The sequence below is a fragment of the Delphinapterus leucas genome, chromosome 2, assembly GCF_059928025.1.
Source record: "Delphinapterus leucas isolate spDelLeu-1000000601 "Yukka" chromosome 2, BTC_Dleu_Yukka2, whole genome shotgun sequence".
NCBI classification, from domain to species: domain Eukaryota; kingdom Metazoa; phylum Chordata; class Mammalia; order Artiodactyla; family Monodontidae; genus Delphinapterus; species Delphinapterus leucas.
In genome coordinates, this window is record NC_143130.1 from 71,022,413 (window position 1) to 71,036,921 (window position 14,509).

A 14,509-nucleotide genomic window follows, 5' to 3' on the forward strand; every position below is an offset into this window, starting at 1 on the left:
ACATAGGAGACACTGGCCACCCTGGATGATGTCCCCACTGGAATGCCACGGTTTGCTCCTTTGAACCCTCAGGGTACTTCATCTGCACCTACCTCTTGCTTTAATTAATTAATTTATTTATTTATTTATTATAGTTGCAGCACATGGGATCTTTCATTGCGGCACATGGGCTCTTCGTTGCAGCTTCTCGCTAGTTGTAGCACATGAGCTCAGGAGTTGCGGCGCGAGGGATCAGTTGCCCCACAGCACGTGGGATCTCAGTTCCCCGACCAGGGATCGAAACCACATCCCCTGCACTGGAAGGTGGACTTAACCACTGGACCACCAGGGAAGTCCCCCCTCTTGTTTTATATAAAAAGTATTTATCGTCCTGCCTTATTTATCCCAGCAAGGCCAAAAGCACCTTCGTGTCAGGGTCTGTGACGCCTCTTTGAATTCCCCCACTTGGACTGGCATACGGTGACCAAGCAGGAAGTGCCCAGAGAATGACTGAGTGAGGAAGAGACAGGCAAGCACGGAGGGCTCCCAGCCAGGGACAACATGGGACACCAGAGCCCTCACAGCTGACATGTGTTCCCAACTGTAAGTCCATAGGTGTCTCCTTGAGCCTAGTTCTTCTGAGTGAAAAGGGGGAGAGCTAGTCTAAGTGACCGAGCAAAGGCAGGGTCCTGCCGCACATGGGTGCACAAGTTCTGGATCCCCATGGCCTGAGTTCAAAGCCAGCTTCTCCATTTTCTAGCTGCGTGAAGGGGACAAGTTCATTAACCAGTCCGTTCCTTGGTTTCCTATTCCATAAAATGAAAAATCACAGCACCACCTTAGATAGTTGTTACAAAGATTCCGTTAACATGCATGAGCCGCTCTGAACAACGCTCAGTAAATAGCAAGTTCTCTAGAAATGTTTGCCATCTTCATCACCATCCTTTCATCCCCTTGCAGCTACGATGCCAGAGGCTGTGAGATGGTAAGGGCCCTACCAACAGTACTGAATGGGTGAAGGCGGGGGTTCGAGGGCTTGGCAAGCAGAGAGGAAGCCAGGCCTGTCAGCGCCCGTGTCTCGCCGTGAGTCCTACCGTGGCCTGTTGGCTGACTTGTCCCCCACATTCACATCTTCCCAGCCGAGTGGCACCCCCTCTCTGCCCACCAGGCTTGGAGGCTGTCCCTTCCTTTGGAAGAAATGGCCTAAGAATTCCTGACCCTCAGACGAGAAGCAAGGGAGAACTGTGCCAGCAGGGCACTCTGCCTCGGGGCCAAGTTCAAGAACATGCTGTCATCCTGGTCCACGCAATCTCGAGGGGAATTCACAGTGAGTACCCGCCCAGGACAACCTGCGGCCTGAACCACCAAGTCAGGCAGTGGGGTTGCCAAGGCAAGCACCAGTTCTGATGTCTGTCGACTTCAGGGCGCCCATGGCCATGGTGGGGTAAGAGGGCTCAGCCTCCAAAGCTGAAAGCCCAGAGTCAAGTTCACACTCATGGCCTTTAAGTTCTCAAGGGTTAACATAGCTTCCAGCCTTCAGAGTTTGTGTTTAAAAACTCCATCAGTCCTTTCACATCGGGAATGTGACCTTCCCGCTGTAAAGCCCAACACTCACAGTGGTATTATTTTACAAAGATGATAAAACAGATCCCCCAAAGTTACAGTTCACACTGCCCACTTGTCAGCCTGTATCAAAAGGTTTTCAAGCAGCTCCCCACGTTCCAAATGATGACTTTCTTCATCTGATGCTATCAGTCAAGAACTGGGAACAACTGGGAACAAAAGCCAGGCCAATCCACTCTGATTCACCAAGCTTGGATATTAACTCCTTCTTTTTCCTGAGCCACAAATCAAACCCAGCAATACAGGCTGGAAAAGAACCAAACTCACATTTTTCTAAAGCTACCAGACCAACACAGAAATAAAAATTCCCCTCAATAAAAACTGAACAAATATTTAATTTGTTTTGAGCCCTCCGGCAGGCCCCACACTGAAGCCAAAGGATGCTCCTGGATTAGAAAAGTGAATCTCAGAAAAATGACCCAGAAATCAAACATCTAAGGGAAGGCTGTGGAAATGATGGCCCAGCTGCTCCAAAACATCATGAGATAATGCAAGATGATCAACGAGTCATCTAAGTACGGAAATGTGTTTACAAAATAACAACGAGAAGACAGAAGGAAAAGGTGGATATGAACTATCATCTCAAAGGCAAAGCACAAATATATGTGCCTGATCCACAAACATCAGAGGGACCGAGACGAAACAAAAATATTTGTGTTAGGGCAGGGGGATTATAGGTAACTTGGCTTTTTTTTCCCCCAAAATTCATTATATGGTACTGTTTTAAATAAAAATGACATCATTGTCAGATGAGGCGCTCAGATAAAATCCAAGTAAATGTATCTGAAACAAGTCCCCGAAAGCCGGGGGTTGCGGTTTGCACCGCTGCCTGTGGCTTTGCATCAAACCACACACGGATGCTCACTGACCGGAGACCCTCGTGTCTCTTAAGCACAAGGTTCGGGGTTTTTTCATTCACTCGTGTCTAACCGCCTCCCTGGGGAAATACAAACCTGGCACACGGCTGCCTTTCCTGCCACCACTGTTCTCAGGTTTCCCGTTCTGTGGGTGACCCCAGAAACAATGTAACCAGAAACCTGATGGGCTGCACTGGGCGGATGGTGGGGGTCGGAGTAGGGGAGCCTCAACTTCAGGGCCCCCTCTACACATGGGCCACCAGGCAGGGCTACAGCTAGAGGGGGATTGAGTCATCCAAAGAGCTACTTACCCAAGTTATTGTGTGCTGGGGACATCGGATTCGGGGATAGGTTTGGAGAACCTAGGAGGTGAGACACAGCTGTGAGACTTCGGAAAAGACTGTTGGCCTGGGGAGCCAGATGACAGAACATTTGCATCAAGGTGGGGCAGGAAGAAAACCTTGGACTGAGCCTCGACGGTCCAGGAGAAGACCAAACCCCACATCCTTGCCTGTGCTTCCCCTTCCCCGGGCCCCAGCTTCCTCATCTGTGGAACCAATGGATGAGAGGATGACCTTGGAGTCTCTTCCACAACTTGATGGTTTGATGCTTCTAACCAAGCCCCCGGGCACAGGGCTGCTGCATTCCCAGCCGGGGTGCACAGACCTCACACTGACCCTCCCTGTTAACTGAGCCCCCAGAGGGACAGAAGGAGCAGGGAAGACCCTCTCCACAGCTGCTCCAGACCCCGGGCAGCGAAGGTAAGGCCTGCAGCTGCCCAGACCTCACCAGTCTTGTTCACACGGCTTAGGACCTGCAAATACCAACGCAGCCTTTTCCCCAGGTTTCAGGAAACTCACTGAGCTGCCTCAGACACCCCACAACTCAGCAACCAGACTGACGTGATGCTACACGTGGGAAAAAGTCCTAACTACCCAATTCTTTCTACTCTAATATCGTTACTCTACCTGTTTTTTCCCCCGAAAAAAGAAAAAAACCCACAGGGAGTCAGCCTTCCGAAAACCAAGTGACTGCTCTTCCGGAAAGCAACACTGGGCTGGCCCCTCCTTTGTCCCTGCACCCATGGGGCTCCAGCTCTGGAGAGCTGCTTATTGACTGACAGCCCTGTGATTTCAGCCCGGGCTCCACCCCCTGAAGTCTACAGTCCGCACAGCTGGGCCTTAAGCTTACGCTGCCTTGAGCTGTTAACGGGGGTCTGCGCCTGCTCTTAACTCAGCTGTAACCTTCTTGAGGACCCGGGAGGAACCATGGGTTTCTTTTTCACCCCTAGCACCCAATCTTCGGAGGGATGTGGAAGAGTCACAGAAAGAGCAGAGCTTCCGAATCTGCCACGGGGTCTGGACATGGCACCACTTATCAGCCATGGGACTTTGGCAAAGTGGTTCGACCTCTGTGAGCCTTGATTTTTTTCCCCTCAGGTATAAAATGGGGAGAATACCACCTATCGTGTGATTTGTGGAAATGCAGTGGGATCGTGCCTATGAAAATGCCTATACCATAGCTGGTACATAGTATGTGCTCAGTAAATGTTGGTCTTCTGATTTGTGCTGGCCCGAATGACGGAGACCCAGGAAGGCAGGGGGACCTTCACACTGTTCTGAACAGACCTGTGTGCATGTCCGGGGAGAAGCAGGGCTGGACAAGGTGATCCTCGGGCCCCAAATGAGGCGCTACCACATAGTATGTGCTCAGTAAACATAACTTTTACGTGTACTGGGAAACGAAAAATTTGTGTGACTTGCTTTGCCGTGGTTGTCTGGAAGTGAACCCACAGTATCTCGGAGGTCTGCCTGTGATCATTCCACAAACGTGAAGAGCAACCCCGAGGGAAGGGGGAAGGAGAGGGAGAAGCAATACAGCATCTGTGGAAATCCTGCTTAGCTGGCTTGCTTCCCATGCCAGCGTTTCATAGCTGTACCCTTACAGCGGCCACTTGGCATTGAATACAGAGAGGTCTTCGAGATGCATTCCGGCTGGGTCCACGCTGTCAGCCACCTACCAGGGGTGTGTCGGGGTATGCGTGCTAAACCCCAAGGGCCATGATGCCCAGGCTACATATCAAGTGACCACGTTTACGGTAAACATGCAAGTCTCCCGCATCCTTCTTTGGGGAATTATGCTCTCTTCTGGGCTGCGTGCAGGGCAGGTGGCCCCACGGTGTCAGGCGGCTCTGTGTGTACAAGGCATGCCCGCCGTCAGGAGGAGGGAACATCTGCTCGGCCCCCTCCTCCTCACCCAACCACACGCAACACAGTGCACATGCGATGTGGTAGCAGGGGTTCAATTCAAGAAACTACTGGTCTGGAGCCAATTTGGTCCCTTAACAAATGAGGCGGGAACATCTGGAGATGTGGCTGGAGATGACTGGGCTGGGTCCCTCACGGCAGGAACACACAGATCACATTTGGTCATCACATAAAAATCGATGCTTCGGGGCCTCGACTGCCACTAGCAAAGACCCTGCCTCTGTTTTGGCTCTCCTGAGCTATTTCAGGTGATGGAGCCCACCCTCCATCCTACTGCCAGCAGCATCTCATCTGCTTAAAGGCTGTGGGGGCTCCTTCTCAGCCCCTGGCCACACTCGAAGCCTTGAGTGAGGGGCCCTCCTGTCTCTGGAGGAGTACACTCCAGCCATCTCAGAACTCACCAGCTCTCCTGCCCACGCCCCCGACTCTGCCTGGTACACCCTCTACCTGCCCTGATGGCCTGGCCAAACTCTACACGTCTCCGACACTCCACTCGAGAGAAACCTACACTGCAAGGTGATGCTCGGCACCCCCAACGCCCCGTCCCCAGGCTGGGTTACGTGGCCCCGCTCTGTGCCCTGATGCCACACGGCATCCTCCATCAGGGCACATATGAGACGGCACAGTGACTGCGGGCTGTCTTGTCGGTCTCCCCCACGAACTGTGAGCGGCTTCGCCCCTCCTCTGTCCCAGACCCGAGCCCAGTGATTGCTCTGTACATACTGGATGGAGGGACAGAGGGAGGGATGGGGGAGGGCGGGCACTCAGGCTTAGGAGCAGAGCCCCACGAGACTCTGACCTGCGTCCATGCTGTGGTTCATCTGGTGGTCACTGGTCTCTCCATCTTCACTCAAGTAGCCTGGGGGTGGGGTTTCTGGGAATTGAAAGGAAGGTGGTTCATTACATGGCCTCTCTGGTTTGCCTCTTGAGATGCCCTTTGCAAACTCACACATTCAAACCATTATGCCAGGGGGTAGGCGCCGAGGAGCTCTGGGCCTTGGATCCCTGGCTCCCACCTTCCTCATGCCCTTCTTCCTTCCTGCTCCCCACTTGGATCATGACCACCTTTGTTCACACCATCCCTGACTCCCAAGTCTGAAATGCCTATTCCTACAGCCTCTGCCGGGCTAAACTTCTCCCCATCCCTCAAGGTTAGGTTTAAGCTCCGCCTCCCTCCCAGGGAGGCAGTGGACTCACCCCTGCCTCACTCATCTCTGTCCTCTGAAGGGCAACAGCCTCAAAGCGCCCTTTAGCTTTACTATCTACCCGTGTGCAGATCCATGGTTATCTGCTGTCTCTTGAGAGGATGTCTTAGCTCCCGAAGTGGGATGCAAGTTCCATGACAGCAGAGATTGCGATCTATTTCTCTGAATGACCCCCAGACCCTGACTCAGCTCTCTGCTTTGCTGGATGAACAGAGTGGGCAACCTACCCCTAGGGACCCGCACCACCTGTGAAGGATCTGTAAGCCTGGATTTGTAAAGCGGGTCCCTCCTTAACACTCTGACCCACGCGCAAAGGCCCGCGGTCAACCTCAGCACGGTGAGCTCACTCAGGGTGAAAGGCGCATCCAAACTAGCCAGCTCTGAAAGTAAGGCGGCACATCACTGCCCGGCCACCTGCGCTGGGACTGGCTAAGCTCCGCCGAGCAGTTTTCCTGGACGCCCAGAGTGCTGGTGATTCACACATTATTTGCATGTAAATGAGGGGCTTCTAAAAACATTGGCACTCTGCCGGCACAGCCCGCTTCTCCCAGTGGAATAAAACCTCCCACCCAGCTTGTAACCCTCCCCGGGCTTACTTACAGGGCAGTTCTCCGCACACTGCCCGGCCCTCGGCCCTCTGCTCGCCCGCTGCCTCTGCAGCCCCCAGACTGTCGGAGATCCTGCCTGAACTCCAGCCCCGGCCGCGAGGGCGGTGAGAGAAACACAGCGTTGCTATTTCCGCTTCCAAAATAAATGACTGCACTGAGGCCTCGGCGGGAGGGTCACGCCGCCGCTCCTCCGTGCCAAGAAAAGCATCATTAGTGAGTGGGGAGCCAAGGCCACGGGTCCTCTCCCCACAGGGATGCAGTTCTGAGTCAGGGGCCTCGGCCCAGCGTGTGTGCAGAGACCGGGTGATGGGTCTATCTGGCCCCCGCCCCCTGGGCCGGCCTCACTGCCCACGTGTGCATACCTGGAATATTGCTCTGGGGCTCGATGCCGGCAGGGAAGTTAGTGTTTTCGGGGATGGAATGGCTGTAGTCGTCCAGCGGGGGGAACTCGGCCGGGATCTCTGTGTGGCGTGGCACCAACACAGGAGGTAGAACTGTCCAGAGGAAACAGAGCAGAGGTGGATCAGTGTCGACGCCAGGCTGGCACCAAAGCCCCTGCACCCCCAAATGCACCACAGGCCCTTCCTCACAAAGAGGACAGGGAGAGAGGGGAAAGGGGGAGGGAGAAGGGGGAGTGGGGTATAGAAAGGGGGTAGAGGGAAGGGGAGACAGGGAAAGGGGGAGAGGGAGAGGGGGAAGGGGGAGAGGGAGGGGGAGAGAGGGGAAAGGGGAGAGGGAGGGGAGAGGGAGGGGAGAGGGGGAAGGGGAGAGGGAGGGGAGAGAGGGGAAAGGGGAGGGGGGGAGAGGGAGGGGAAAGGGGGAGAGGGGGAAGGGGAGAGGGAGGAGAGGGAGGGGGAACGGGGGAGAGGGAGGGGAAAGGGGAGAGGGAGGGGGAAAGGGGAGAGGGAGGGGGAAAGGGGAGAGGGAGGGGGAAAGGGGAGAGGGAGGGGGAAAGGGGAGAGGGAGGGGGAAAGGGGAGAGGGAGGGGGAAAGGGGAGAGGGAGGGGGAAAGGGGAGAGGGAGGGGGAAAGGGGAGAGGGAGGGGGAAAGGGGAGAGGGAGGGGGAGAGGGGAAAGGGGGAGAGTGAGGGGGAACGGGGGAGAGGGAGGGGGAAAGGCGAGAGGGAGGGGTAAAGGGGGAGAGGGAGGGGGAAAGGGGGAGAGGGAGGGGAGAGGGAGGGGAGAGAGGGAAAGGGGAGAGGGAGAGAGGGGAAAGGGGGAGAGGGAGGGGGAAGAAGGGGAGGTGGAAGGAGGGAGGGAGGGGGAAGTGAGGAGGGAAAGAAGGGGAGGACAATGTCACGTAGGTAGCTGCAGACCCTACAGAGGCGGCGTACCTGGGGTCTCCACCCTCTGATAGTGGTAGGGATTCACGCAGACCTCGTCCTTCTTCATGTTGAAGGCGAACTCACACAGCTCCATGGCCCGCAGCTCATGGTGGCTGTGTAGGTCGGGCCATCGCCACAGACGGCAGTAGATGACATGGGGGAGCCCCTTCCGGTGGGACACCTGCAGCCGGCCATCCAGGGACCTGCCGGGAACGGGAGGGGCAGAAACAGACAGTGAAGTGGGTCTGGCCTGCCGAGCTCCATGAGAGCTCGCTGGCAGAGACTCAGGAAGCTCCCCTCCGCTGGTCTGTCTCACACGCAGAGGGCCAGGAGATCAGAGAAGCTCTGTGTGTGCTGGAAGGGGTCCAGGAGAAGAACACAGAGGCCCACCCAGCAAGGCCGAGGGCTCCCAGGCTGGCAGAGCTGACCTCAGACCCGCCCCATGAGGGGAACGACAGCGAATCATGCTCTGGAAAGGTCGGGGCCAGGGGGAGGTGTGCAGAGGGGACAGGGCTGAACTAGGAGACGGGAGTCCTTCAGGAGCCGATGTGAGGGCCACAGTGATGCTGAGAAGGAGGGTGACGGCACAACCCCCCCCCCCAATCGCTTTCCACACTCACCCAGTTCCTCTCTCACACATGAGAAACCAGGAAAAAAAAAACCGACCCTCTTTTTTTCAGTTGGTGTTTGTGATAAGGCAGGGAGGGAGAGAAGGCAATGAAGGGGAATTTTAACTGATCAGAGGCTACGCGGCAGACCTCTCGGGAGTCCCTCTCAGCGTGAGGGCTGCTGGCAGGCTGCCCCAGGTGTCCCAGTTCAGAGCTAAGGCCTAAGCGGTCGTGCGTGAGCAGAGCAGGAACCGAGTCTGTGACTTGGTTCTGCCACGGTCCCCGGCCTGGCTGGGCCGAACCCACCCCCAACGGCAGTGTCCTGTCCCTGTGCAAACCGCGTCTTCCGTGGTGACTTAGCCTCTGAGCAGCTGACCTGGCGCCGCGCCCCCCACCCCAGGCCTGAGTGTGGTCCCTGGTGGACCAGCAGCACGGGTCCACGGAAGCTCGTGAAAAAGACAAAATCTCAGAGGCTACCCCAACCCACTATATCAGATACTTTCTCTTTCTAAAATCCCCAGGTCATCTGCAGGACAAGAAAGTTGGAGCAGTGCCACAGGCCATGACAGCTGGGAGCTTGTGTGGCAGGAGCACCATCAGCCAAGAGTAAGGTCGGAGGCAGGAGGCATCTGGAGGGAGAGGTGAGAGACTTCAAGCAACGCCAGGTATTAGACAGGTGCGGAGGTTCCGTTCACACAGAGTCCTTTACCTAACAAGTCTTTAATGACCTCCTACTCTGTGTGGCACTAGGGTTACAGTGGTGAGGGAAAGGGAGTAAAAGAGACCACAGAGCGGTCCCTGCTTCCACAGAACTTCCGTGGGCAAGACCGACATTAATCACATGACCAGGACAGCTACAATGACAAACTAAGGGCAGGGAACCACAAGAGCACATGACCCTGGGGACCCTGCTGCACTGAAGGGCGGGACAGGGCATCTCCGAGGAGGTGGTGGTTGACCAGGAAGTCTGAAGGATAAGTAAGAACTAAGTAGTCAAAGGGGTACAGGAGGAGGGCACTCCAAGTAGAGAGAAGAGCATGTGCAAAGGCCCTGGGAAGGTGGAAAACACGGTGAGGAGGAATACCAGAATGAAGGCCAGAGTGACCAGAGAGGAGGGAGGCTGGGGTAGCAGACAGGGGTGCTTCTGCAGGGTCTCAGATGCCATGGTGAGAGGTTCTGCCTTTTTTCTAAAGGCCACAGGAAGCCTCTGAGATGTGTAAGTGGGCTGAGAGTGTGTTTGTGTGTGCGCACGCAAGACACAGGCCCCGTGATAATCCTGGCTGCAGGGACAAGCAGACTGGGGGTAGTGGAGAGTCAGAGTGGATGAGATGGATGCTCATCAATAAGGAGGCACCCTTCGTGCCCTGGTCCGGGAAGATCCCACATGCCGCGGAGCGGCTGGGCCCGTGAGCCATGGCCGCTGAGCCTGCGCGTCCGGAGCCTGTGCTCCGCAACGGGAGAGGCCACGACAGTGAGAGGCCCGCGTACCGCAAAAACAAACAAATAAGGAGGCACCCAGAGGCAGTACTGCTCTTTCTTCAAGACGGCCCATCCTAGGATCCCACTGGCCAGCGGGCAGGACTTTTCTAATAGCTGGGCAGGCCTGGTGGAGAGGCATTTGAAGCTCTCCCTCCCTGCCCCCATACGACTGAGGGCACCCATTTTCCTGAATATATGGAATGTATGGACACTCTGTGAGGGAGGGGCTTGCCAGATGCAACCAGAATCACCAACCAAAGAGAGAGAAACAGGAATCCAATCAAACTCTCCAAGGCACTGGCCTGGGCAGGGGGGAGGACAGACAGAGGTCAGAACAGGACTTGGGCACAGGGACTGACAGGGATCTGCTGACTCAGGGCAGCTCAAAGGATGTAATTACCTCCCTCCTGTGGGGCCCCAGACCAAGGAACCCCAACAGCCCAGAAACAGTAATTAGGAGGCAGAACGAGAGAAGACAGCCTGGGACTCGCCCCTGAGATACAGAAGGCAGATGGCCAGATGTGGACTCATGAGACCTGGGGTCAAGAGGAGGTTCTCCTCTTCCGGCTGTGAGACCCTGGGCAAGTCCTGAAGTCTCCAGGACCCTCAGTTACCTCGTCTGTAAAATGGAACATTCTCCCCCCACTGCTGCCCCTGAACTCACGCAGCTCAATATCCACTCAAAAGTGCTTCGTGAAGCACCAATAGGACCGTTATTCTTCCCCATCACGATGGCCACTCTGCAAACCCGGCCCCGGAGAAGTGAGGTGAGCTGTGGGGCTGAGGACGAGAGAAAGGGAGAGTGGGAGGTGATGTGTGGGGACAGAGAGGGACTCAGCTCTTCCCATTTTCTTGCAAAGCCACCGTGTGCTCATAGATAGGGAAGTGGGCACATCTGCTCTTCAGTGTTGGACAAAAGCCCCAACAGAGAGCCAGCTAGACATCTGGAGTGGCCTCTGCAGGGGGAGGCCTTGGAGAGAGGCTCAGACCAGCAGCGAGGAAAGAGTGGGCTGTGGAGGGAGCCCCCAACCCCTACCTGGTTGATGGAAGGGTTAGCCCTCTTGCTTTAAAAAAAAAAAAATGCAGCACTATTCACAATAGCGAGGAACATGGAAGCAACCTAAATGTCCATTGACGGAGGAATGGATAAAGAAGATGCGGAACGTATGTATGATGGAATACTACTCAGTCATAAAAAGAATAAAATAATGCCATTTGCAGCAACACAGATGGACCTAGAGATTGCCATACAGAGTGAAGTCAGACAGAAAGAAAAACATCATATGATATCACTTATATGTGGAATCTAAAAAGAAATGGTACAAATGAACCTATTTACAAAACAGAAATAGAATCACAGATGTAAAAAAAAAATAGTAATACAGAGCAGGAGGAGGGGTGATGGTGGGCAACGCAAGAGAAGGGTCCCTGCTTCCACGGGGCAGACGGCCTGAGAGAGGGCACGAAAGGCCAAGTTCCCATCAGCCCTGCACTGGGCCTGTGCCTTAGGCAGGGCAGGTGCGGGGACAGGACGCCCTGGGCACTCCTGACGTGGAGCGACGCTCACACGCCGCCCTAACATCCTAACCCCCAGGACTGGGACAGCCGAGCCAGAGAACCAGAGTGACCCAGGGCCTGCTCACGGGCCTGCAAGGGGGAAAAGGGCGTGGAGTGGGCAGAAATGGGACACCTCGGGGCACACGAGGCTCAGACACGTCATGTGACGGAGGCCAAGGTCTGGGCGTGATGTGGCCCTTATGGGCTTTGGGAGTTGAGGGATGGGAAGGAGAATCAAGGATGTGGTGAAGGAGCACAGAAGGCTCATCACATCTGTAGGCAGAGACTGCAGTGTCCTGATTCCTCATCCAATCCTTTCTGCGTTACAGGGGCTGTTTCCTCTCAGGGCCTGAAGAGCCTGGCTGTCTACCTGAAGAAGTATGGCAGAGAGCGCTCCAGGCACAGAGGAAGGAGCAGGGAGAAGGGGTAGGGGGGAGTAAAAAGGCGGGGGTGGCGGGGAGGAGGGAGAGGAGACACAGGACGGGATGATGGGAGGGAGGCGGAGGGAAGGTGGAGGCAAGTGATGGATAGTGGGAGGGAGATGGACAGGAGGAGGGGGAGGGGAGGAGGGGGAAGAGAAAGGGGGAGGGGACAAGGAGAGGGAGGGAGGAGGGAGGGAGGGGGGAGGAGGAGGGAGAAACGGTGGGAGAGGCTAAGGAAGTCCTTCGGTCAAATACAACAAACTGAATGGATGCATTTATCTCTGTCCTGCCCAAGACAATGGGTAGGAGAGGAGAGCAGACAAAAGTGGAAAGCAGATGGCCGAATGGGAACAGACTTAGCAGAGTGAGCCTGGGAAAGAGTCTGAACTTGGAGGCACCACACACTTGTCAAGACTTGGCTGAGAACAGGAGGATGGGTTGACTGTCTACAGAAGAGGCAGGCAGATCCCAGCTCCTTCCCCCCCAGGCCTCCCCATAAAGAGGACCTCCCCAACCCTGCCAGAGACAGGTTTGCTCTCTGCCGAAAATGAATGGGAGAGCGGGGCTCTAGACAGGGCCACCAGGGCACGGCTGCGGGTGAAGGTCAGACAGGGGCTAGGAAACAGGAGTTCATGAACAGAGCGCTCAGCTCCCTTGCTCACCCCATCCCTGCCTGTGGAGGAATTAAACAGCTCAGTCCACAAGAAAAGACCTGAAATACTGACATTTGGGGATTCCCCAACTAAACAGCCCTGTTTCTGCCAGTTCTCCCTACGGGGAAGCCCACCCGCCAACAGGCCCCTCCCACCACCATACACAGAACAGGCAATCGGCTTTTTACTGCCACGCTCTCAAATGTGAACGCAAGGCCAGAATCCCCAGCCATTTAAAGAAAGCCTCTAACAGGAGGCGCAGAGATAGAAATAAGTGGGGGAGAAAAAAAAAGAAGTCTGAGACAATGCAGGGAGCAGAAGAAAACTTCCAAATAAAATAAAACAAAAACTACTCTCGGGGAGATGAGCTATTGCAATCCTAAAACAGGAACATTTACAGACTACTGAAAAGCACTCCTGGAAATAAAAAATAAGAATATAAATTAAAAATTCAAGAGAGACTTGAGTTTTTCAAGGACTTCTTGAGTTTTTAAACTACATACATGAATCAGTTTGATAGTATAATTTAAATTTTTTTAAATTAAGGAAGGTACAGATCAATGGAAGCTCAGAGAGTCCAGAAATAGTCACATATATATGGACAACTGATTTTCGACACAGGCCCAAAGACAATTTTGTACAGAAAGAAAGGTCTTTTCAACAAATGGTACCAGAACAACTGGATGGCCACATGCAAGGAAAATGAAATCCAATCTGTACCTTGCACCCTATACAAAAATTAACTCAAGTGGGTCATAATAAAAAGCCTAAAACTATATGACTTCTAACAGAAAACACGGGAGAGAACCTTTGTGACCTTGGGATGGGCAAAGATACCACATCAGAAACACATTCCATTTTTTTTTTAAAGTTGATAAATTGGACTTCATCAAAGCTTAAGCTTCTGGTCTTTGAAAGACCCTGTTAAGAGAATAAAAAAGACAAACCACAAATTGGGAGACAATATTTGCAAAAAGCGTGTATCTGGTAAAAGACCTATTTCCAGAATATATAAAGAACTCTGAAAACTCACTATTAAGAAAACAAACCACCCATTAAAAAACAAAACAGGTAAATGATCTGAACAGACGCTACACAAAAAGATTGCAAAACAAGTGCATGAAAAGGTGCTCAACATCACTAGTCCCTAGAGAAGTGCAAACTAAAACGACAACGAGATGCCACTCCATCATTACTAGAATGGCTGCTACTTAAAAGACTGTGCCACATGCAAGGATGTGGAGCAACTGTAAACGTCATACGCTGCTGGCGGGGATGTAAAATGGCACAACTACTTTGGAAAACAGTTTGGAAGTTTCTTAAAATTTCAAAACAGAAACCCACCATAGGATCCACTCAGCCCACCCCTAAGTGCTTACCCGAGAGCAGTGAAGGCATCTGTCCACACAAAGACATGTGCATGAATGTTCGTCCCAGCTGTATTTATAATGGCCCCAAACTGGAGATGACCCAGTGTTTCCCAACAAGTGAATGAATAAACTGTGAAACAGCCATACAAAGACTACCACTCAGCGACAAAAAAGGATGAACTATTGATACAAACAACACGGATGAATCAAAAAATAATCATTCTGAATGAAGAAAGCCAGACACGATTCCGTTTGCGTAACATTATACAGAGGAATTTAAAGTAAAGGAACAATGCAAACTTACATTTGCATGACGGCAAGCAGGTCAGCGGTTGCCTAGGGATGGGGTGATGGGGTGGGGCCTGGGAGAGGGGGCTTATCAAGGAGTAAAGGCTACGTCTGCCACCTTGATTGTAGTGGTGGTTTCACAGGTGTATACGTATTTCAAAAGTTATCAAGTTGTACACTTTAAATATGTGCATTGTTGTATGTCAACTATACCACATTTCCAAAAAAAAAAAAAAAGGCAAGGGCTTTGGACTGCATAAACGTGGATT

The 14,509-nt window shown here is 53.5% G+C and overlaps 1 protein-coding gene across 1 annotated transcript in view; it reads right to left on the bottom strand.

Moving 5' to 3' along the window:
• The window catches only part of SMAD3 (SMAD family member 3), a 119,218-nt gene that overhangs the window by 19,204 nt on the left and 85,505 nt on the right, over nucleotides 1-14,509 (bottom strand). Inside the window, exons 2-5 of the mRNA XM_022579859.2 lie at nucleotides 7,873-8,066; nucleotides 6,902-7,033; nucleotides 5,526-5,600; nucleotides 2,771-2,821 (exon numbers count right to left, since the gene is read on the bottom strand). Of these exons, the coding sequence (XP_022435567.1) occupies nucleotides 2,771-2,821; nucleotides 5,526-5,600; nucleotides 6,902-7,033; nucleotides 7,873-8,066 (452 nt within the window). The remainder of the gene's footprint in view (nucleotides 1-2,770; nucleotides 2,822-5,525; nucleotides 5,601-6,901; nucleotides 7,034-7,872; nucleotides 8,067-14,509) is intronic.